Raw genomic sequence first — 23,056 nt, 5'->3', positions numbered from 1 at the left:
TCCTAAGTGAGAATATGTGTAGTTCAGTATTCCCAAAGCCAGAACTGTTGGGAGATGTTTGGTGTTACGTGGCTAATGGTTCCATGGTTAAATGAGTTTAGGGAACAATGGATTAAGCAAAATGAAACAAGATTATTTGCTAGGGGATATCTCAGAACTTTTTCTGTGCAGATGTAGAAAATGCAGTACTTAGGCCGGGCGCAGTGGCTCATGCATGTAATTCCTGCACTTTGGGAGGCGGAGGTGGGCGAATCACCTGATGTCAGGAGTTTGAGACCAGCCTGGCCAAGATGGTGAAACCCCGTCTCTACTAAAAATACAAAAATTTGCTGGTCATGTTGGTGCATGCCTGTAATCCCAGCTATTCGGGAGGCTGAGGCAGGGGGATTGCTTGAACCTGGGAGGCCGAGGTTGCAGTGAGCCAAGATCGCACCATTGCATTCCAGCCTGGGTGACAGAGTGAGACTCTGCCTCAAAAAAAAAAAAAAAAAAAAAAAAAAAATTAAAAAAGAGAGAGAGAAAATGCAGTACTTCTCAAATTTATTTGATGATGGTATCACTGTTTTCTTTCTTTGGAGACAGGGTCTCACTCTATCACCCAGGTTAGAGCGCAGTGATGCAATCTTGGCTCACTTAATCTCCCAGGCTCAAGCTATCCTCCCACCTCAGCCCCCAAGTAGCTGGGACCACAGGCATGCATCACCATACCCAGTACATTGTTGCATTTTTGGTAGAGGCGGGGTTTCACCATGTTGCCCAGGCTGATCTTGAACTCCTGAGCTCAAATGATCCGCCCACTTCAGCCTCCCAAAGTTCTGGGATTACAGGCCTGAGCCTCCGAGCCCAGTCAATGGTATCACATTTTAAGGAGCATCTCAATGGGCTGGCAATCAGTGGAACACACTTTGGGAAATGTTAATCTAAAAAATCAAATTTAAATAAGTATCAGGCTCTTCCTATGTTGACTATACCCTACTTAGTCAGTTCTCTAGCTAAGCTGGCCTTCTCCATCTTCCATTGCTTCTCTTCTGAATAGTGTCTATGTAGAAAGCCTCCCAACACATTCCTCTCTACCCAACACAGTTCCATCTCAGTTTAACTTTTACCTCCTTTGAGAAGTCTTCCCTGCCTATTGTAATCACCGTCTCGTCATCTGTGAACTCCCTTAGCACTTACTGCTTGAATAAGCATTGTGGCACTGTTGGATTGCTATTAATTTTATATGTATAATTTTTTTGGTCTCCCCAGTAATACTGCGGGCTCCTTAATGACGAGATTATAGATTCTGTTTTTCATATCCTTCACAACACCTAGCACAATGTTGGGGTAGGGTTAGAGTGGACCTCAGGTATCTGGTTTGTAACAGAAATTCTGGATGCATTTTCTGTTCATCTTAGACTATACTCTCATCCCTGAAATGTCTTTGGGAACTCCAAGAATGCTTAGACAGTTTTAGGCTTTGGGGTGACTTGAGTGTGCCCTCTTGGTCTCTATCCCTCACCTATCTCTGGTTCATCCTACTCTAGAGCTAAATCTTCGGGTTAGACCCAGGCTGAACTGGCCTGTGGAAACTGTAGTCAAGATAACTTTCATCCAGTGACTCTCTTCCATGTTAGGTCTCTAGGTATTATGGAACCAAAAAGAAGAAGGTTCATTTTTCTGGATAGGAGGAGCTCAATTTAACTGCTTTTTATAACAGGCCAATTTTGTAACAGGGGAAGATAGTAGGGAATATATTTGAATTTTGTTTGACTTTCCCATTTGGCCCCCAACCAGACCACTCCTCTGTCCTCACATGGGGCAGCTGTGGATGGACCATGCAGTGGAGTGAGTTAGGAACTCTGGGTGGTCGTTACAGTTAGTGTTATGAGTGGTCATTCATTTTTGTTTTTAGGGGAAGGGAGTTGCTCTGGAAATAGGGAAGGTATGGCAAAGGGAAAGAGAAAATAAGGGGATAGGAACTGGGTCTCTTACCTCATAGACCTGGAAAAAAATAGGGATTTGGAGTCAGCATTTTGAAGGAAAAAAAAAAAAGAATCAACACTTAATCACTCATTTCACGCAGCTGGTACCTGTCTGCATTATACAAAGGTCTGGGGAAGTGTCTTACTGAACAGGGGACAGAGAAGCAGGACATGTCCACTTGGGGATGCTTTCTTACCACAGTCAGCAAGAGGGGCTGAGACTGTCTAGACCTGCCTGAAGAATTTCAGAAAGGTCAGTTTAGGATTATGCAAGGGAAAAACACCACACGCACAAAAATGACTTCTGGACCTACCAAAGGTAATAATAAAGAGTCTTTTGAAGTAATCTGGAAAGCTCCACAAAGCATCTCCAAAAATTAAAGAAATGACCTCCAGGAGTCTAGAATGAACAGCTTTGTTCATAAAATCTCTCCATAGTATAGAAGGGAGTGGGGGAATCGGGGGAACGGAACTGATAAGATGTTTCCTTCTGAGTATTTCCTCATCATCCTTCTGCTGCCAAATACATCTGGCCTAACCAAATGGAGAGCCCAAAGAAAGTCCAAAGAAAGCAGATACATATATATAAAGGTCAGAGGGGTGGCCTTGGGGACAAGTAGGGAATGATTGAGGGAAGGGAGAATTTGGGAGACCATGCTCTGAGCGGACATCACACTAGGGCTCAGTGTTAGATGGGACTACACCTTGGTTAATCCCAGAAGGATTTGATCCCTATGCCGAGGTGAAGGCGGTCCACCACGGTTCTACCTAGTTCCCCACCCCCCAAACCTTTACCTACCCAACTCTTTTTTTTCTTCTTTTTTGCATCAGCATCCTTGCTGCTGCCGATGCTGGAATGGCTAGTGATGCTGTTGAGGCTTGAGATGCTATCTGAGGAGTTTTGTCTCTTGATCCGAAGTTCTAGGGCCAAGTACAAGTGGGAAAAAACAGAAGAGATTTAGAGAGGACGTGAGACTTCAGGCAAGTCTAGTGGCAGAAGATAAGAGAAAGGAGAACCAACCAACTCCTCAATCCACATTATTCATTTTTTTGGATCATTCATTCAGCAAACATTTATTGAGTCCCAATCATGTTTCAACACAGAAAAAGTGCAAAAGGTAAGAATTAAATAAGAAATGATTCCTTTTCTCAAGAACCAGAAGTTAGCATGGAGTCATGAACTCAGCTTGAATCAGTCTAAGGACTTAACTAAAGCCAGCCCTCTTTATGGAGACATCAACCTACCATTTTTCATGATTTTTCTAGCAATACTTGGCTATCTGGTGGTCCAAGGCCAAGGACTAGCCATGTACTAGCCAAGTACATTACTAGCCATGTACTCTGCATTCCACCTGAAAGAGCTTCAGTTTTCTCATCTGGTGGGTAGAAAATCTTCACTTTCTGAGAAGGTTTGTGATGGCACAAAAAATAATCTACTTTTCTACAACAGGGAAGGAAGGGATTAGCAAAAGATGTTTGAGAACTGAAAGAATAGAAATTTTTCAGATGGGAATTTTGGAAAACGTATTTAGGGCTGAAGAAAAGGTACAAGCAAAGGCACTGTCCAGGGAACTGGCTTTGCTTTGAGGAACTGTGGGTAGTCTGGAATGGAAGCAGCAGAGGGCATGTGTGGGGGTACAGAAAAAAGTAAGGGTGAGGTTAGGCTCAGGCCAGATCAGGGACAGTTCTCAATGTCTTTTTCCCTTTTTCTTTTCTTTCTTTCTTTTTTTTTTTTTTTGAGACAGAATCTTGCTCTGTCACCCTGGCTGGAGTGCAGTGGCATGATCTCGGCTCACCGCAACCTCCACTTTCTGGGTTCAAGAAATTCTCTGCCTAAGCCTCCCGAGTAGCTGGGATTACAGGTGCCCGCTACCAGGCCCACTAATTTTTTTGTATTTTTAGTAGAGATGGGGTTTCACCATGTTGACCAGGCTGTTCTTGAACTCCTGACCACAGCCTCAGCCTCCCAAAGTGCTGGGATTACAGGCATGAGCCACTGCGCCTGGACTTCTTTTTCTTTCTTTCTTTTTTGTTAATGAGACAGGGTCTTGCTGTGTTGCCCAGGGTGGTCTTGAACTGCTGGGTTCAAGTGATCGTCTTGCCATGGCTTCCCAAAGTGCTGGGATTATAGGCATGAGCCAACATGCCCAGCCCCTCAATGTCTTTTCTTTTTTTCTTTTTTCTTTTTTTTTTTTTGAGAAGGTGTTTCACTCTTCTTGCCCAGGCTAGAGTGCAGTGGCGTGATCTTGGCTCACTGCAACCTCTGCCTCCTGGGTTCAAAACGATTCTCCTGTCTCAGCTTCTTGAGTAGCTGAGATTACAGGCTCCTGCCACCACAGCCGGCTAATTTTTGTATTTTTAGTAGAGATGGGGTTTTGCCATGTTGGCCAGGCTGGTCTCGAACTCCTGACCTCAGGTGATCCACCTGCCTCAGCCTCCCAAAGTACTGGGATTACAGGGATGAGCCACTGTGCTTGGCCCCCTCAATGTCTTTTAAAGGAAATTTGCCTCTGTGCCATAGATAATGGAGAACAGAAATTCTTAATCTAAGGCAAAATATTATCTGATTTTAAAAATCCATTTTATTTTAAAATAATTATAGATTCATAGGAAGTTGCAAAGAAATGCACAGGGAGGTCCTCTGCACATTTCACTCAACCTCGTCCAATGCAAACATCGTGCCTAACTATGGTGTGATGTCAAAGATTTTTTAGGCTGGGCTCAGTGGCTCACAACTGTAACCCCAGCACTCAGGGAGGCCAAGGCAGGACGATCACTTAAGCCCAGGAGTTTGAGAGCAGATTGGGCAACATAGTGAGGCCCTCGTGTCTATTTAAAAAATTTTTTTAAACAGAGCTTACTATGTTAACAATGAAAAAGAGGAAATGGAGGGAAACTAAACTGGAGGAAGGGGAGTAGTAAAGTGACTATTTGCAATTTTCTCCTAGAAACAAAACCTGTTAGATGAAGGAGATGTGGGTAAGGTTTGGTTATTTTCCTCACTCTCACCATGATCAGAAATTATCTTTTAAACTCTAATTTTCCCTTGATACTACAGGGAAAACAAGATCCTAGGATCTGATGCTGGAACTACAAAGCTCATAAGGCATGTGGAAAACCCTTTGTACGATTATCATACCCAGTTAATGACACTAGAGTACTTCAGTTATTTTTAAAAAGCATGGGAAATTCTCAAGAGGATATGCTGAGGCTGGGTGTGGTGGCTCATGCCTGTAATCCCAGCACTTTGGGAGGCCAAGGCAGGAGGATGGCTTGAGCCAGCAGTTCACCTAGGCAACATAGTGAAACCCCATCTCTACAAATAATTACAAAATTAGCCAAGTGTAGTGGCACACACCTGTGGTCCCAGCTACTTGGGTGGCTGAGGCAGGAGGATCGCTTGAACCCAGGAGCTGGAGGTTGTAGTGGGCTGAGATTGTATAACTACACTCCATCCCGGGCAACAGCATGAGAGTGAGACCTTGTCTCAAAAACAAAAACAAAAACAAAAAACAAAAACAAAAACAAACAAACAAAAACGGGGATATGCCAAGTTGAAAGAAATCTTCATTTATGTAAAAATGAATGTATGTATCCATATATGTTTATTTGTATATACACAGATATTTATTTCTGGAAAAGATTAAAACTATTAGCAGTACTTACCTTTGGGGATTGGGATTTGGAGGGGTGACTCAGGGAAAGGGATTTTATGTTTCACCATATACCCTTCTGTATAGTTTATCTCAGTGGTTGGAAAACATTTACTGTAAAGGGCCAGAAAGTAAATATTTTATGCTTTGTGGCCATGGGGTCTTGATCACAACTCCTTAGTTCTGCTGTTGTAGCCTGAAAGCAGCCACGGATATTATATAAATTAATGAGTGTGGCTGTGTTTCCAATAAAATTTTGTTTACCAACAGAGTGGTAAGCCAGATTTGGCTGATGGGCTATGATTTGCCAACCCCTAGTTTACATTCTCCCTCAGAACATCCATTGCTTTTATGATAAAAATTAGTTTAATTAAAACTAGTTAATTAAAAATAAAATAAAGGGGATGGGTGTGGTGGCCCATGCCTGTAATTCCAGCACTCTGGGAGGCCTAGGTGGGTGGATTTCTTGGTCCAGGAGTTTGCGACTAGCCTGGGCAACATAGCAAAACCCCATCTCTACTAAAAATACAAGAAGTTAGCTGGGCATGGTGTTGTGCACCTCTAATCACAGATACTCTGGAGGCTTAAATGGGAGAATCACATGAGCCCCGGGAATTGAGGCTGCAGTGAGCTGAGATAGCACCACTGTGCTCCAGCCTGGGCAACAGAGTGAGACCCTGTCTCAAATAAATAAATAAATAAATAAATAAAAATAAAGGGTAGCAAAGTATGTGCATCTGCCTATCAGTTATTTGGAGGTTTCAATTAGTTGGGATATATCAATTGCATTTAAAAAATACACTCTATAGTATATATTTTTTGAGACAAAGTTTCACTCTTGTTGCCCAGGCTGGAGTGTAATGGCGTGATCTCGCCTCACTGCAACCTCTGCCTCCCAGGTTCAAGCGATTCTTCTGTCTCAGCCTCCCGATTACAGGCACCTACCACCATGACCAGCTAATTTTTGTATTTTTAGTAGAGACAGGGTTTCACCATGTTTACCAGGCTGGTCTCGAACTCCTGACCTCGAGTGATCCACCCGCCATGGCCTCCCAAAATGCTGGGATTATACGCGTGAGGAACCACGCCCAACCCTATATAGTACTTTTAAGAGCAAATGATACGTTGCAGAATCAAGCAATCTTCAAAAATTAAGAAACCTCTTGTGCATTTTGAATTTTGTACCATGTATATTTATTATCTATTTATAAATAAAATAAAATAAAGATAGGCATTATTGCCTAAGCATTGATTCTTCGAATATTCCTAGAAATCCACCTGACCAAGTTAAGCCTGGATCAACATGAACTGAGGATAACAAGAAAACTCATAGCAAAAAGCACAATTCATTCATTCAACAAATATATGTTTGAAGAGCAGGTTACACACAGAAAAACCCATATGCCCTCCACCTAATTCAACAATTGTTAATATTTTGTTTTATTTGCTTTCTCTCTCTCTCTCTACACACACACATGCACGCACACACACAGTTTCTTGAACAATTTGAAAATAAGTTACAGAGAATACATCTTTTGACACTAAAGACTTCAGAATATACTTTTTTTTTTTTTTTTTTTTTTGGAGATGGATGTACTTTCTAAGAATAAGAACATTCTCCCACAGTACTATTATCACACCTAAGAAAATGAACAGTGGCTGGACACGGTGGCTCATGCCTATAATCCCAACACTTTGGGAGGCTGAGGTGGGTGTATCACCTGAGGCCAGGAGTTCGAGACCAGCCTGGCCAACATGGTGAGACCCCATCTCTACTAAAAATACAAAAATTAGCCAGGCGTGGTGGCACACACCTGTAGTCCCAGCTACTCAGGAGGCTGAGGCAGGAGAATGACATGAACCCGGGAGGCGGAGGTTAAAGTGAGCTGAGATTGTACCACCGCATTGCAGCCTGGGCAACAGAGTGAGACTTTGTCTCAAAAATAAAAAATAAAATAAAATAAAAAAAGAGAGAGAGAGAGAAAATGAACAGTAATTCTTTTCACATAATATCTAGTCCATATTCAAATTAGAATGATTTCTTGTGTGTGTGTGTGTTTTTTTTTTTTTTTTTTTATGACACATGATTTCACTCTCACCCAGGCTGGAGTCAGTGCAACCACCACGGCTCACTGCAGCTTCTACCTCCTGGGCTCAAGCAGTCCTCCAGACTCAGCCTCTGGAGTAGCTAGGACTACAGGCTAATTTTTAAAGAATGAGGTCTCACTATGTTTCCCAGGCTGGTCTTGAACTCCTGGCCTAAAGTGAATGCCTGTCTTGGCCTTCCAAAGTGCTGGGATTATAGCGTGGGCCACTGTGCCTGGCCTGGAGTAATTTCTGATCTTAACTGACATAATTGGATTACTCTGAGGGCAAGGAAAGCACTGGAAGAATGAGCACAGCTAAGCCAGTAAGGAAATTATTGAAATATTCTAGGAGAAGAACGATAAAAACCTGAGCCAGGATAGTGACAATACATAAGAGGGATAGAATTGAGATCTACGTAGGAGTTAGAACTAACTGACTATACAGGGTGAAACAGTGAGGAATCAAAGATGATTCTCGTATTAGAGGCTTGGGCAACCAGGCAAATGATAATACCTGAGATGCGCAAACTGCAGAAGGGAAAAGGTTGGCTTGTGTGTTTGTAAGTGGGGTGAAGGGGATGACTTTAATTTTGGACATATTAAGTTAGAGATATCTCTATGAGGTCAACTAAGTGGAAACATCCAGACGTGGTTGGAAGTAAAGGTCTGGAACTCAGGAGACTGATACGGATAGAAATACAGATTAAGAAGAGATTGTAAAACCAAATGAGCTGATAAGTGAGTCCAGCAAGTCTGCAGGATATAGGATCAATGTGCAAAAAAATCAATTGTATTTTTATACACTGGTAATCAATAACTCAAAAGAGAAATTAAGAAAACAATTCCGTTTACAGCAGCATAAAAACTAAGTTTAACAAAATAAGTGAAAGATTCATATACTGAAAACTGCAAAATATCACTGAAAAAAATGAAAGCATATTTAGATAAAGGCATGCCTGTTCATGGATTAGAAGACTTAACATTGTTAAGAGGCAATACTCTCTAAATTGATACACAGATTCAATGCAATCCCTAGGAAAATTCAATCTGAGATTAACAAACGAATCCTAAAATTCACATGGAAATGCAAAGGACACAGAGTAGCCAAAACAATCTTGAAAAAGAACAAAGTTGGAGGACTCACACTTCCCAATTTCCAAACTTACTACAAAGCTACAGTAATAAAAACCATGTGGTACTGGCCAAGGATAGACATATGGAAGAATGGAATAGAACTGAAAGTCTAGGAAAGAAACCCATATATGTATGGTCAATTGATTTCCTAAAGAGTGCCAAGACAATTCAGGGGGGGAAAAATAGTCTTTTCAGCAAATTATGCTGGAACAACTAGATATCCTCATGTAGAAGAATGAAGTTGGACTGTCTACCTCATACCATGTACAAAAATTTACCAAAAATGGAACAAAGACCTAAAACTAAAAAAAAATTTTAGAAGGAATCCCAGGAGTAAGTCTTCATGACCCTGGATTAGGCAATAATTTCTTAGATACAGCACCTAAAGCACAAGCAGCCAAAGAAAAAAAATAGATAAATTATGCCTCATGAAAATGGAAAACTTTTGTTCTTCAAATAATATTTTCAAGAAAGCGAAACAGCAACCCATACAATGAGAGAAACTGTTTTTCAAATCATATATCTGATAAGGGTCCAATATTCAGAATTATTAAAAAACTCTTAAGGCTCGACAACAAAAGACAACCTGATTTTAAAAATGGGCAAAGGATTTGAATAGACATTTCTCCATTAAGACATACAAATAGCAAATAAGCACATGAAAAGATGCTCAGTGTTCTTAGCCATAAAGAAAATGAAAATCAAAACCACAAAGAGATACTACTTCACACCCACTAAGATGGCTATTGCAAAAAAGAGGTAAGTGTTAGCAAGAATGTGGAGCTATAGGGCTGGGTGTGGTGGCTCATGCCTGTAATCCAGCACTTTGGGATGCCGAGGTGGGTGGATCACTGGAGGTCAGGAGTTCAAGACCAGCCTGGCCAACATGGTGAAACCCTGTCTCTACTAAAAATACGAAAAAAAAAAAAAATTAGCTGGGCGTAGTGGCAGGCACCTGTAATCCCAGCTTCTTGGGAGGCTGAGGCGGAAGAATTACTTGAACCTGGGAGGCGGAGGTTGCAGTGAGCCGAGATTGCACCATTGTACTCCAGCCTGGGCAACAAAGCGACATTCTATCTCAAAAAAACAAAAACAAAGAATATGGATATATTGGCACCCTCATATGCTGCTGATAGGAATGTAAAATGGTGCAGCTGCTCTGGAAAACAGCTTGCCAATTCGTCAAAAAGTCAAACATAGAGTTACCATATGACCCAGCAATTCCACTTCTAGGTATATACCCCAGAGAAGTAAAAATGTATGTCCACATACAAACTTGTACATGAATGTTCATGGCAGCATTATTCATAATAGGCAAAAAGTGAGAACAACTCAATGCCTACCTAATCAACTGATGAATGGCTGAACAAACTGTGGTATATCTACACAATGGAATATTACTCAGTCACAAAAAGGAATGAGACAACATAGATACCTAGTTGGGTCTTTTGTTTTTTTGTTTTTTCGTTTTTTGTTTTTTTTTTTGAAACTGAGTCTTGCCCTGTCACCCAGGCTGGATGGAGTGCAGTGGCGCAATCTCAGCTCACTGCAAGCTCCGCCTCCTGGGTTCACGCCATTCTCCTGCCCCAGCCTCCTGAGTAGCTGGGACTCCAGGTGCCCGCCACTAAGCCTGGCTAATTTTTTGTATTTTTAGTAGAGACAGGGTTTCACTGTGTTAACCAGGATGGTCTTGATTTCCTGACCTAGTGATCCGCTCACCTCGGCCTCCCAAAGTGCTGGGATTACAGGCATGAGCCACCATGCCCCACATGGATGAGTCTTGAAAACACTTTGCTAACATGGTGAAACCCCATCTCTACTAAAAATACAAAAATTAGCCATGCGTGGTGGCACGCACCTGGAGTCCCAGCTACTCGGGAGGCTGAGGCAGGAGAATTGCTTGAACCCGGGAGGCAGGGGTTGTGGTGAGCTGAGATCGCGCCACTGCACTCCAGCCTGGACAACAGAGTGAGACTCTGACTCAAAAAAAAAAAAAAAAAAGTAAAATAAGTACTAAAACTTGTAAGTTGGATTTTGGAAAAATGGGAGTCACTGGTGATGTTAGTGAAAGTGTTTTTGGTAGAATGATGGTAACAGAAGCGTAATTATAGTGGGGTTAAGTGTGAAAGGGAGGTGGAAAGGTAGGATCAACTGGAGGAAGGAAAGAAATAAGATTATAGTTAGAACAGAGATTGATACATCCTTCCCCTTTAAGATACAAGAACCTTTGGCAGGTTTATAAGCAGAGAAGGAATGAACAGAGCCTAAGAGATCAGAGAGGTAGAAAAGGGCATGTGTGGTGTGGAGGGGGGTTGTATGGTTGCTAAAGAGGGCATCCTAAAACATTAGATAAGCGGTCACTCTAGGCCAGAAGGGATGGATCCTTCCAACAAAATGGAGACAAACAAATAAGTATTGGATGAATATAAACACATGCAGTGGGGAAGAGTAAATGGAGTTCTCTCTTGAAAATGTTCATTTTCTTAACTAAAGAGGGGGCCAAGGCTATGTTCAGAGTAAGGCAAGTCAGTGGGGAAATGAGGAGCTTGAAAAAATCAATGAAAGCTGGGAATCACTGATAGTGGAATAAAAAAGAAAACTGACTGTGGACAAGTAAGAGAACTGCCAAGGTATCTTGAAGACCTGATTGGAGTTAGAGACCACAGATTTTTGTGGCATCAGACTCCCATCCATCTTGACTTCCGTAGCAAAGCTTGACTGGTGACTAAACATCCAGGCTAACTTGCCATTTCAGCACCATATAACCTACGTGAACTTTAGTTGTTTCATTGGAAGAATAGACTGCATCTCCCTTGGAGAACTAAAGTGAGGATCAAATTAGATTGTGTGTATGTGTATCTATGTGCATGTGTGTGGACACACAAGACATTTGCATAAAAATGTTAAGGGCTATTTTAATGATGGGCTTTGATGGCTCTTTGGCCCTGACTTGTAAAGGTTAAGTAGAGGACCCCTGGGGCTTACAGGTCTCCTCTACTAGCCTTCATCCCTTGGGAAGCTGGGGTCATGCCCCTGGTACTCCTCACTGACCAGTCCAGACATCACACTAAGGGGTATCTAAAGGCCCTCACCTTCTAGAGATTTGATATAGGACCTGGAATACTATAGGCCCAGATAAAAATCTGTAATACTCTTCCTTTCCTGCCACCCCTGTTCCCTCTCAATCTGTGGCTGGATGTCCTACCTTTGGGTGTGGTTTCTGAAGCATTAAGGGCTCCCTGAATGACTGCCTGGGCCTCAGAGTTCTTTTTCTTCAGAAAGTCTATGGTTTCTCGCAAATCCAGCAGCTCAGTGTCCTAAGAGAGAAATGAAAACAGCGTTGGCTGGGCACGGTGGCTCACACCTATAATTCCAGCACTTTGGGAGGCCGAGGTGGGTGGATCACCTGATGTCAGGAGTTCAAGACCAGCCTGGCCAACATAGTGAAACCTAGTCTCCACTAAAAATACAAAAATTAGCTGGGCGTGGTGGCAGGCACCTGTAATCCCAGCTACTTGTGGGGCTGAAGCAGGAGAATCGCTTAAACCCGGGAGGCAGAGGTTGCAGTGAGCCAAGATCGCACCAGTGCACTCCAGCCTGGGTGACAAGAACGAAACTCCGTCTTAAAAAAAAAAAAGAAAAGAAAACAGCATCATTAGTTGGGAGTAGCAGGAGCCCTTATGGTGTGTCAGGCAATGGGTGAGGCATTGGAATTCTACGAAACTTACAGAGAAGGGCAGGGAATTGGGATAAGGAATATGCTCACACTGTATTGGGGGCAGATTGAGAATCCAGGGTGATAGTGAGGTGGGGAGAAACTGGCAGCCATGAGCAAGAAGAGGTCAGCCTCAGCCTCTCTGTCCAGGAGAACCCCCTCACCGCACCCACCCCTCCCTCCCTCCCCTTCCCAGGCCTCTCACCTTCTCCTCGGCCGTCTCTGCCAGGTGTCGCAGGCGGGATGTCATATTCACCAGGCTCTGCTCGAAAGCAGCCACTAGATTAGCCTGAAACAAACACAAAAAGAGATTGCTAAGTTGCATAAGGCTGGGTGAGAGGCAATGACTGACAATGGGAAATAGTTTTAACTGATTTCCTGTATCTCAGAGCTGACCAGTGCTGGCAAGCCTCTTGGTGGTTAAAAAATATTGACTTCCCTGAGCAGACAAAGGGGAAATCAAAGACATTTTCTGGTGTGAATTAGCTTCTCGAATAATGAAGCCAGGTTGAGGGTAGGGCAGGTTTTTGGAGGCTCTTGGAGACTTGAGATCTAAAACCCATCATCTACCAGAGGTAGGATTATCCCTCTGCTCTATGTGATATTTGGTGTGGCCAACTTGGTAGGCAGGCCATAGCCTCTGGGGTCGTTCCTATTATTTTGGTTTAACTCCTGCATTGTGGAGTGGGCCGACCCCCATGACAAATAATCTCCTGGCAGAAATTATTTGGTGCATCTCTTCCTCCTCTGCTACTTCACCACTTCACCCTTTCTTGCTTTGCGTCTGCTCCTTGTTCCCAGATTCTCCGGGTTTACAGGGCTGGAAGGAAACTGCAGGGGCATTCCACCATTTGGCCACTAGGTGTCAGGTCTGTTTCATGAGGAGTGAAGGATACCAAAGGGCTCTCTAGGTAAGAGGCAGGCTAGTTCCGAAAGGTGCTGAGTGGAGGAGCTAAGGCCACTTGGTTTGGCATAGTTTGACCTCTAGTTGGCCAACTGGCTGCAAGATGTATAGGCAAGGTGAAGGGAATGAGGCCGGGGGCTAGAAAGGGGAGCACTTGGGGATGGAGAAATAGCCATCCTGAGACTATCTGAGCAAGTTGGTGACCCTAGCAAGAAGTGGGCATACTCTGGGCAGCTCCTTCATGCAGAGCTCTAGGAAATTGGTGGCACTCTCACGACTCCTGCTGGCTTACAATTCTCCCTCCCTGTTGGGTCAACTCTAGTTTTCATCTACTGCCCCACATGTTCGAAACCTACTTCATAGGACCAGGGCTAGAGGCAATCCCTTTGGTCCCGTTAGAGCCTCCTCTTGCACTTTTACTATAAATCTGTCAAGACCTGGGCTCTGAGGAGATTATAATATGTCACGACCTGCGCAGTTTCCTTTCACCCACTGTGCAGGGAACATCTGTCTTCTTGACCTCAGGTCTTCTCTGGTTTGCTTCTCTACATCCCTGTGTGTCTGCTTGTAGACTCCTTGTAGTCCCTGGAAGACTACTCACGAGAGGCCCCAAGAACCCCTGTATGCTTTTCTGTGTTGCCTTTCCCCATCCAGGGGACCCCTTTTGCTCTGGCTGGGCTTCCTCCCCCCTCTCCCCTACACTTCCTCTCCCTATGTTGACCCTTCCCCTAATCTCAACCCCAGACTAGGGTACCTGTAAGACCTCAGGGCTAAGCAGTGGTGCTGCAGAAAGGCTAGCATTTGAGAGGGGTAAAGTGGTCTGGGACCCTCCGTCTAGGGTGTGCCCTCAGCTTCAGTAGCTAGGAAGTTCCATGGAACATGACAGAAGTTTGGTTTGTAGTCAGGGAATCCTGAAGAGAGCTGTGGAACTTTCCTAGAGTCCCAGCATCCCATCTCCTGCTTGAGGGCAGGGTTCTGACCCTCAGCAAAAATCTGCCTTTAAGATGCAGAACCCACCATGTCTGGGTGTTTAGTTTGTTCTCTTAGCCAAATGGAACTTCCTGTTCTAAGAAAAATCACCCTCTAAATTCAATTTCTTGGCTCCAGCCCAGCCTTGACAGCATGGTGGCTGACAGATTGCAGTGTAAATGAATCAGACATAATAATGTTCTCTGCCTCCCTGGCGCCTCTCCCCCCCAGCATCTCCCAGACATGAATTTCCTGGGGTGTGCAGGACGTGACCCAGGCCTTTTGCTTTGGTGGGTGTGGCACAAGGGAGAGAAAAGATGGTTCTTGTTTATGTTACAATTCTTATGGGTCCCCCAAGAGTGGGAAAGAGTGCTTAACATGAGCTTCAGACAAACTGGTACAACCTATGAATTGAGGGTTTGGGAAAAGAGAATCAAGAGAATAACTAGTGTGGCGAGGGAACTGCTGCTGAAATGTGTTGGAAACATTCAGAATCTTGGTGGAGATTCTTCTACCTAATTCTGAGGGATAGACCCCAGGCCTGACAGCTGGGTTCCCCAGAGAGGAAGGGCAGAGAGAAAACCAGAAACTACTGCGGAAATTGCAGACATGGTTACTTTTGTGCAAACACTTGGAAAGCTCCTGCAGATCCGGCTCAGCTGTTGTTTACAGCTTTGGGGGAAAATGGCTCTTATGTTCTCTGTTTGCAACTCAGTCACAGGGGAGAAACTACCACAGCCTGGTTAGAGGAGGTGGCTTCATTTCTCCCCATGTCACAGGGTAGAAAAACTAAGGCCTAAAGAAATAGACTCATTCTAAACAGAGGTACTGAGGGTAGAAACAAAGAATTCTAGCTCTCAACCTGAACCTCAGATTGTTTCTACCATCTGCCCAAGGAGACTACTCAGAAAAGGCAGTTGGGAATGAAGGAGTCAGACCAGAATGGGAGTTAGGTTTCTCAGTAGTGTCGTGGTCACCAGACAGAATTCTAATGACCAATTATGTGCCTGCACAGTTATGTGGCATGAACAAAGACATGAACACCCCCCAGGGCAGTGGAAAGGCTCTAAGAGCCCTATAATTATAATCCATAACTGCTTTTGTCCATAACCAATGGCAAGGTTGTTTCTGCCTCCATGCAGAACCACTGATAATCAATCTTCTTCTCTTTCTCTAGGGAGCTCAGCCCATCAGACATGAACTCATCCATACCTATTAATTAGAGTGGAAGCAAAATGGTTCTTCATAAAAGTTGAGCCTCAGAGAAGGGGAAGAACAATCCCCTAGTCTTCTGTCGTAAAGCTGTGAAGAAGACCCATGCCCTTGAAGTCTCAGTCCAGGTGATACCTTACCAGGTAATTTTCCTCCCTTGGCTGAACTTGTCTAACTATGGTCAGAATAACTGCCTTGATCTTTCCCTACTTCATGGCACTCACATTGGCAGAAAGCTGAGACGTCAAGGTGGCCACTTTTTCCTGGGATGATTCCAGTTCCCTACGAAGCTTCCGGATTTGCTGTAAAAGGAAGAGAAACACAAACTACTGGCTACAGAAGCTGTATAAGATTTGGAAGGAAAATGGGGTGCAGTGATGTTAACAAGCAGAGACAAAGGCTTTGCACCCTACCTCAGATTGCATCCTCTCCTCAGCCTGAAGAAGGGAGCACAGAAGGAGAGAAAGAGAGAGAAAGGAAGTAGTTACTATGGAGGTGAAGAAGTCAGGTCCCGGTGGCAGGGTAGGAAATGTGAAGAAGCATGACTCAGAGGTGCAGAGAGGCTGAAACTCTTGTTTCCTGGCCCTGGCTCCTCACAGGACTCGGCTCAGATCTATACTAGGGTTTCAATAAAAGATTTATTTGGAGCTCATCTCCAGCAAACTTTGTCATTGCCAAAAAGGCTAGGAAATGAGACTTTGGTCGGTTTGAGAACTAACAGTTATTGCCAGCAACTTGGAGTAAAGAATTAGGGGCAAAATAAATCTATGAATCAAGAAATGCCTAATAGCCAAATGCTGTGGCTGGCGCCCCACAATAAACACTTGGTCACTTCTAGGGTTCTGGAGTCTGGGTCCTAGAAACCTATTCATCTCACCTTGCCATACATGCTTCCCATCTACCATGGCACAGAAAGGGCTTGCTAACATGGGGATTCTCCATTTTTCAAAGGAGGGCAACAAAAATCACCAGACTTGCTCAGGAGCTGGTGGCGGGGTCAGAAAGACCATGGAGGTCCTGAGGCAGCCAAGTCAGTGCTACAAGCTCTAGGTGCCTCCCCCACTCCCACCCCAATGGGTACAGTGAAGAGAGAGCAGTGCCCCCATTCCCCGCCCAGTTATCCAACTCCAAGGAGGTTCTAGGGAGCATGGGATGGTAGAGGAGAGGGGATGAGAGGGGAAGAGAAGTTAATGCTCTTACTGAGGAGTAGGTGGAGGAGGCACTGGAGGCCAGGGACAGCACTGAGCCGTGAACTGAAAGAGAAGGAGAACACAAAGAGTTAACAGTGGGTTCCAGGGACAAGGGGTTTTTGGAAGACCCCCTGAGGCAAGACTTTGGATTATGATTCTGGAGGGCATCTGGAGCAAACAGAAAGAACAGAGTAGGGAACCCAACTGGCATCAAAAGAGCCCAAAGCAAGGTCTTGAGTCAAGCTAGCCTCCTCTTTCAGCCTACATTCTCTGGCAGCCTGGGTATGTCAGTCCCTTGCTCAGTCTGCTCTGAGGGGCACAGGGTTTCAGAGAAGGGAAAGGAGACTTTCATGGATAGTCATCATCTTATCTTCCCAGTCAGGAAAGCACTTTAGCCGCAGGAGAGGGGAGTTTCTCATCAGATTTGCTCAGAACAAATACTGCAATTCTGCCCGCGCCTCCTCCTCTCAGTACTGGGGGATGTACTTAGGATCTTGGGGATCATTCAGATGAAAACAATATTTAAGTGAGGAATAGTCATTCTGATTATTCAGTAGAACCTACGGTGAGAACTAAAGCATGTCTGCAGCAGATGCCTCCTGGAATGACCATCTTGAAAATAATAATGGGAGATCTAAGCTGCCATAAGCCTGGTCTTCTAGCTCTGATCAATAGTAACACCCAGATCACCACCAACAATCAGATGGCCCTCCCTGGTGCTCATCTTTGGAACATTTTTGAAAGAGGAATGAGATGCCTAATTATTTGTAAGGATTTATTAAGAGCTACTATTATGTCCTGTTTTCTTTTCATATATTTGAGAGACTGTGGGGAGGAAAGACTATGGCTAGAATGAGGAGGAGAGAAGCTGTGGTTTTCAGAGCATCCTGAGGCGTGCCATTTAACCCTTCCATGCTCAATTTCCCTCCCCCAGCCCCAGTGATGGATGCTCCATCCCAATGCCCCAGTGCTAGGTGTGCCACCCAAGGTTTCTGGGCCCCCAGACCCTTCAAAGGGATGGGGAGAAAAAACTGAAATGGCCCAACTTGATGTTCTGTGAATCATATGTGTGTGTGTGGTGGTGGGAGTGGTGGGAGTGGAGGTGGTGGGTGAGGGGACCCAGCAGAGCTGGAATGAGCGTGAACCGCGCTGGCATGAAGTCTCACCATCATCCGTGGGGTCTCGGAAGGATCCTGACCGAATCATTCCCTTGGGTCTCTCGGCCAGGGACAGGGTGCTCCCCATTTGGGAGCCGCTGTACAGCTCGAAGGCCGCCTCGTGGGTGGGGATGCTGTTGGAGCGGGTGATTCTTGGCGTGGTGGCCGCAGTGGGACTCACTGGAAGGACAGAGGGAAGGGGGATAGGAGAGGGAGCAGGAGGGCAGGAAAAGAGGCAGGGTCATCAGCTCTCCGGGCCCTTGGGGGATGGAGCACCGGGAGCATGAGAGGCAAATGGGGAGAGGGCAGGAGAGGAAGGGGCAGGTGCAGTGGTGGGAGTGTGCAAGCAGCTGGTGGTTAGGAGCGGGGTCCCTCCTGGGGAGATCAAGCCCTAATGGAGAAGGACCCTGCTGTCTGGAATAAAGACCTTCCCTCAACCCTGCCTGCCTCAGAGTTGTTGCTTTTGAGGGTTAGGCTGGGGGCCTGGCAGCTTTTCCGAGACCTTCACATCACTCGGATGTGCTGATGAAAATGAGATGCTGTGGTTCTCTAAAACAAAACTGCCAGCTCAGGAGGACTGAAAATTCAAACCAAGAGCCAGATCTGAATGATGAAAAAGAACCAGCTAGAGAAGGGGGCTGGGCTACAGGATTCAGTGGCCTTGGCACTGTGGAAGGGCATGAGAATCTCCCCACAAAGTAGTGTCACTCTAAGTGACTGGGTTGGCTCTAAAGCATCAAGAAACATGGCCCTCTTTGCCTAGCATTGCCCTGGCTTGAAGGTCAGATGGACAGAGCAGGTGAAAGTGTCAGGTAAGGCTTGTGGAATGTGCTTTGAAGCTGGGCTCAGCTGAATCCTGTTAACCTGAAGATGCCTTACCCCTTTGTCCCTTGTTGGGATTACAGCCTTTCAGGGTTTCATACCCACAAGGAGCTCCCTTGTCTATTCTTCTGCCTCCATACAGGCAGGTGGATGTCTAATCTGTCCATAAAGACCTGTGCAGAAGAAGATGGCACACCTCTCTGTTGACTTTTTCAAATTCCTAAGGTAATTATTGCTTAGCCCAGCCCCTCATTCTACAGCACAAATGCAATTCTTCTTATTTGGTCTTCAATGGAGATAGAGAAAAAGCTGGCCCCATCTTCCATTTAGTAGCCCTTCAGAGGCCAGATGATCCTGTCTGAAGAATGGTTCTTTTCCCTAGGCCAAGTGATCCCAATTCCTAGTCTTTCCTCAAATTCCCCACAGTCATTGCATGGGTGTGTTACAGGTCCTTGTCTTTTATTAACTGATTTCTTTTACTCAGCTGAAAGAAGAGATGGATTTAAAGAGATGCAGCAAGCAGATAACAGGCCTATCCCAGGCACTGTTCCTGAATGGGTTCCTAGTAGGTCAATCATGGCGTACTGCTTCCCAGAACTGGGGCTGGTGTGCTTCTGTGCTAGGCCAGACTGTATCTGAGACTTCCTGTCCTCCCTGTCTCCAAGTCACTTCCTTATTTCCTAGCTCTCCTTTCTCCCTAGGCTTTAGGAAGGGTGTGGCCAGGACACATCTTAGTCAGCCCTGCCTTCAGGGTTAGGATGGACTGGGCTCAGCCAGAGCAGTTGAGGAATCTGGACTTGGCTGAGTTTGGAGGCAGATCTTGTCCTTGGCAATCAACAACCTTTCCCTCCTTCCTCCCCATCGGCCTGACATTTCAGTGTTGCCCTCTCATTAGCTGGCCCTAGGAGCACTGGGTGTGGTGGCTCCTTTCTGGCAGTTCAATATGCCTGCTCTTGCACTGGTTTGATCTCTGGGCTTTGGGTTACAGCTTTTCCATGCCACCATTCAGGTTCTCTGATGCTAAAAGGATCCTACAACTTGTGCCCAGGGGCAACTTTTCAGTTTAGGATCTTGAAGTACTCTACCTTCAGTCTTACTTAGGGTGGATAAACTGAGGCACCATGAAACAACCCAATAGAGCATGAGTCAAATATGAGATAAAACCCAAAGCCCACCTGCCTTGCCTCACCCTGCAAGGTGGCCCCTGCTTCACACCATGCCACAGTGAGTGACTGAAAATACTAACCTATGTTGGTAAGTTGGCCCTTTGCACTCAAAGACATGGGAAGTGCAGGGGGAGAAGGCAGCTCTGACTGGTCATCGGATTCAGGCAGCCCACCAATGGTATGGGAATGTCGCCTCTCCTTGGTCTCCTCCTGGGACTGAAGCTGGTACCTGTAGGAGGCAGCACAAGTATTCAATCTGGGACTAGCAAGTGCGGTCAGAGGGTTAGTTGGTGCGGAGGGTGTCTGAACTAGGCTGGAGCCAGGAGATTCTGAAAGCAGGACACGGAAAAGAGAAAGGGGTCAGGGCTGCTCAAGGAGGGAGGAAGAGGTGGCAACTCAGCCTCCTCTCCCAGACCATCCAGAGGGTGTGGAAGGCTTAGCAGGTATTCCCGTGAGGGTTCCTGAGGTGGGGGCAGAAATGATGGAGGAGGCATTAGAACTTCTCAGAAGTTCAGGACAGAGTCTTATGATTCTACGTGTGGGCTTTCAAGTTGCAAGAGTCGGTCAGGCACAGTGGCTCACGCCTGTAATCCCAGCACTTTGGGAGGCTGAGATGGGTGGATCACTTGAGGTCAGGAGTTCAAGACCAGCCTGGCCAACATGGTGAAACCCCCATCTCTACTAAAAATACAAAAATTAGCCGGGCATGGTTGTGCACAGCTGTAACCCCACCTACTTGGGAGGCTGAGGCAGGAGAATCACTTGAATCTGGGAGGTGGAGGTTGCAGTGAGCTGAGATTGTGCCACTGTACTCCAGCCTGGGTGACAGAGTGAGACTGTCTAAAAAAAAAAAAAAAGTTGCAATAGTTGCCACCCAAATAACAACTCAATGCTGTCAGAACAATGGATGACCAGGTAGGTCCTGCCCCTAGCCCAGCTGAGTGACCAAAGAGGCAGGCTGTTCTCTCTCATACTTTTAGGGAGGAAAATTACAGAGATGAAGCTCAGCCAGGATTGGGATGGCATAGGCTAGTACAGGTAAGTGCATGACTCCCCTGTGCAGACTTGTTTCTCCCCTGTCACCAAAAAAAGAACACTCACTGTAAAAGTTGACTCACATAATGTTAAGCTTGGGCAGGGTGCTAGGTGGTACTTGTATGGGACAACATACAAATGATTCAGCTAAAAGGGTGACTAAATTCATGACTGGAGCCTGGGACAGGTTGAGATATGATTTTTCATACATACCAGGAGTCCCATTTATAGGGAAGAAAAAACACATTAAAGGGTTACCTGAGCCCTTTCTTGGGAAGAGTGTTCCGATCCCGCTGGTTACTGTGGAGATAAAAAAAAAAGAGAAAGAGAGAGAAGCATGTGGGTCCATCTTAGGAACTAGAGTTTAGGACCACTGCTGTGAGGTATGCAGACCCTAGATGCAGGACATCAAACTATGACTCCCTTTAGCTCTAGAAACCAAGAGATAGCTATAGCCTGCTTCTTGGCTTACAACTTGGGAAATTTATCTGAAATATTAAATGCTTTTTCTCCGATTAGAAATTAAGGCATGGTTAGCTATTTAAAAGATCATATTATGGCGTAGTCGCAGCTCTCGGGAGGCTGAGGCAGGAGGATTGCTTAAGCCAAGGGGTTTTGAGTCCAGTCTGGGCAACACAGTGAGACCCCATCTCAAAAACAAAAAAATAGATCATATTATGGTAGGTAAAAACTACCATATAGTTAGTTTGATAACCTTGGCATGTAGGGGGAAGGGAGGAGAAAACTAGGATGTGAAATAAAAGAAAATATTTTGGGCAGCCAGGCGCGGTGGCTCACGCCTATAATCCCAGTACTTTGAGAGGCTGAGGTAGGCGGATCACTTGAGGTCAGGAGTTCAAGACTAGCCTGGCCAACATAGTGAAACCTGGTCTCCACTAAAAATACAAAAATTAGCCAGGCATGGTGGCAAGTGCCTGTAATCCCAGCTACTTGGGAGGCTGAGGCAGGAGAATTGCTTGAACCTGTGAGACAGAGATTTCAGTGAGCTAAGACTGTACCGTTGCACTCCAGCCTGAGCAACAAGATGAAACTTCCCCTCCTTTTTTTTTTTCCCTTCCACAACCAGTTGTTAGATGGATATTCTAACTAACTTTTGAGATGAAACTTCATCTCAAAAAAAAAAAAAGATTTTGGACTAGGAAGCAAAAGCTCTGGATGATAGGTTAACCTGATTATGAGATCTTGGATAAGTCATTTAACTTCTTTGTGCACAAGTTTCTCCATCTGTAATATAATAATAATAATTTAAAAACAAAAATACATCTTACCTATCTCATAGAGTTGTTGTGAAGCAAATTAAATTACTTAATATATGTGGAAAAAATGTCAAAAGTCACACAATGGCAATAAAATATAGAATAGTATTGCCAATGGCAAAATGAGCTCAAGACACCGAGACAGGTTGAGGTTCTGCTGTCTTGTCTACCTACCTGTCCAGTTGCCCAGCTCTGGGGCTTCCACTCCAAGTCAGCTCTTCCGTCTCTTCCTCTGGGGGAGCAGCAGTGGGAGCAGGTGGGGTGGGGACGGGAGTGCTGCTGGGGAAGGCACTGGGCAGACTCATTGGCATCTGGAGGGACTCCATGCTCCTGTGCAGGCCTGAGAGTTTGGGGTACATGCGAGTCTCTTTTGGCACACTGAAACCACTCATTAGCTCCAGGCCCTGGGAGAAGCTGGCTGAGTTAATATTGAGGATGGGTGCTGGACTGGGGGTGAAGCAGGAAGGGAGAGGGCCCCCGGATGCTGAGCTTGTAGCATGCAGATCTGGGACCTTTGAAGCATGGGTGGTATCACTGGATGATGGTAGATCCAGACTATTGGAGTTGACCTTGTCAAGATTGGCTAGTGAGGGTGGTTTGACAAAGCTCTTCGCTGTGGCCCTGAGAGAAGATCAAACAAAATATTTAGAATAACAGAATTACAGACTGAGAGGCAGATAGGACCTTAAAGAAATCCTATCCAGTCTTGTTTTCTGCCTATTTGCTAAGCACAGAGACTTATCCTAATGCTGTTGTGAAATACAATGCAAG

The 23,056-nt window shown here is 45.1% G+C and overlaps 1 protein-coding gene and 1 long non-coding RNA gene across 7 annotated transcripts in view; one reads left to right on the top strand and one right to left on the bottom strand.

The window, feature by feature from the left end:
* Positions 1 to 23,056, bottom strand: part of LOC105484717 (neuron navigator 1) — a 191,637-nt gene that overhangs the window by 13,475 nt on the left and 155,106 nt on the right. For 2 of the 5 annotated variants that reach the window (XM_071077903.1, XM_011746581.2), the window contains 10 exons: positions 22,460 to 22,906; positions 21,267 to 21,308; positions 20,054 to 20,202; positions 17,995 to 18,165; positions 16,839 to 16,891; positions 16,052 to 16,075; positions 15,863 to 15,940; positions 12,759 to 12,842; positions 12,044 to 12,155; positions 2,764 to 2,885 (listed from right to left, as the gene is read on the bottom strand). In XM_071077903.1, the coding sequence (XP_070934004.1) occupies positions 2,764 to 2,885; positions 12,044 to 12,155; positions 12,759 to 12,842; positions 15,863 to 15,940; positions 16,052 to 16,075; positions 16,839 to 16,891; positions 17,995 to 18,165; positions 20,054 to 20,202; positions 21,267 to 21,308; positions 22,460 to 22,906 (1,282 nt within the window). The remainder of the gene's footprint in view (positions 1 to 2,763; positions 2,886 to 12,043; positions 12,156 to 12,758; positions 12,843 to 15,862; positions 15,941 to 16,051; positions 16,076 to 16,838; positions 16,892 to 17,994; positions 18,166 to 20,053; positions 20,203 to 21,266; positions 21,309 to 22,459; positions 22,907 to 23,056) is intronic. The other 3 variants (XM_071077906.1, XM_071077911.1, XM_071077916.1) reach the window with 3 other exon arrangements.
* LOC105484716 (uncharacterized) overlaps positions 1 to 23,056 on the top strand; it is a 63,731-nt gene that overhangs the window by 22,306 nt on the left and 18,369 nt on the right. For both annotated transcript variants that reach the window (XR_989168.3, XR_011612688.1), the window contains exon 2: positions 15,604 to 15,781. This is a non-coding gene — a long non-coding RNA (uncharacterized lncRNA). The remainder of the gene's footprint in view (positions 1 to 15,603; positions 15,782 to 23,056) is intronic.

Source organism: Macaca nemestrina, chromosome 1 (assembly GCF_043159975.1).
Source record: "Macaca nemestrina isolate mMacNem1 chromosome 1, mMacNem.hap1, whole genome shotgun sequence".
In the NCBI taxonomy this organism is placed as follows: Eukaryota; Metazoa; Chordata; class Mammalia; order Primates; family Cercopithecidae; genus Macaca; species Macaca nemestrina.
This window is presented reverse-complemented; position numbering and strand designations above follow the sequence as displayed.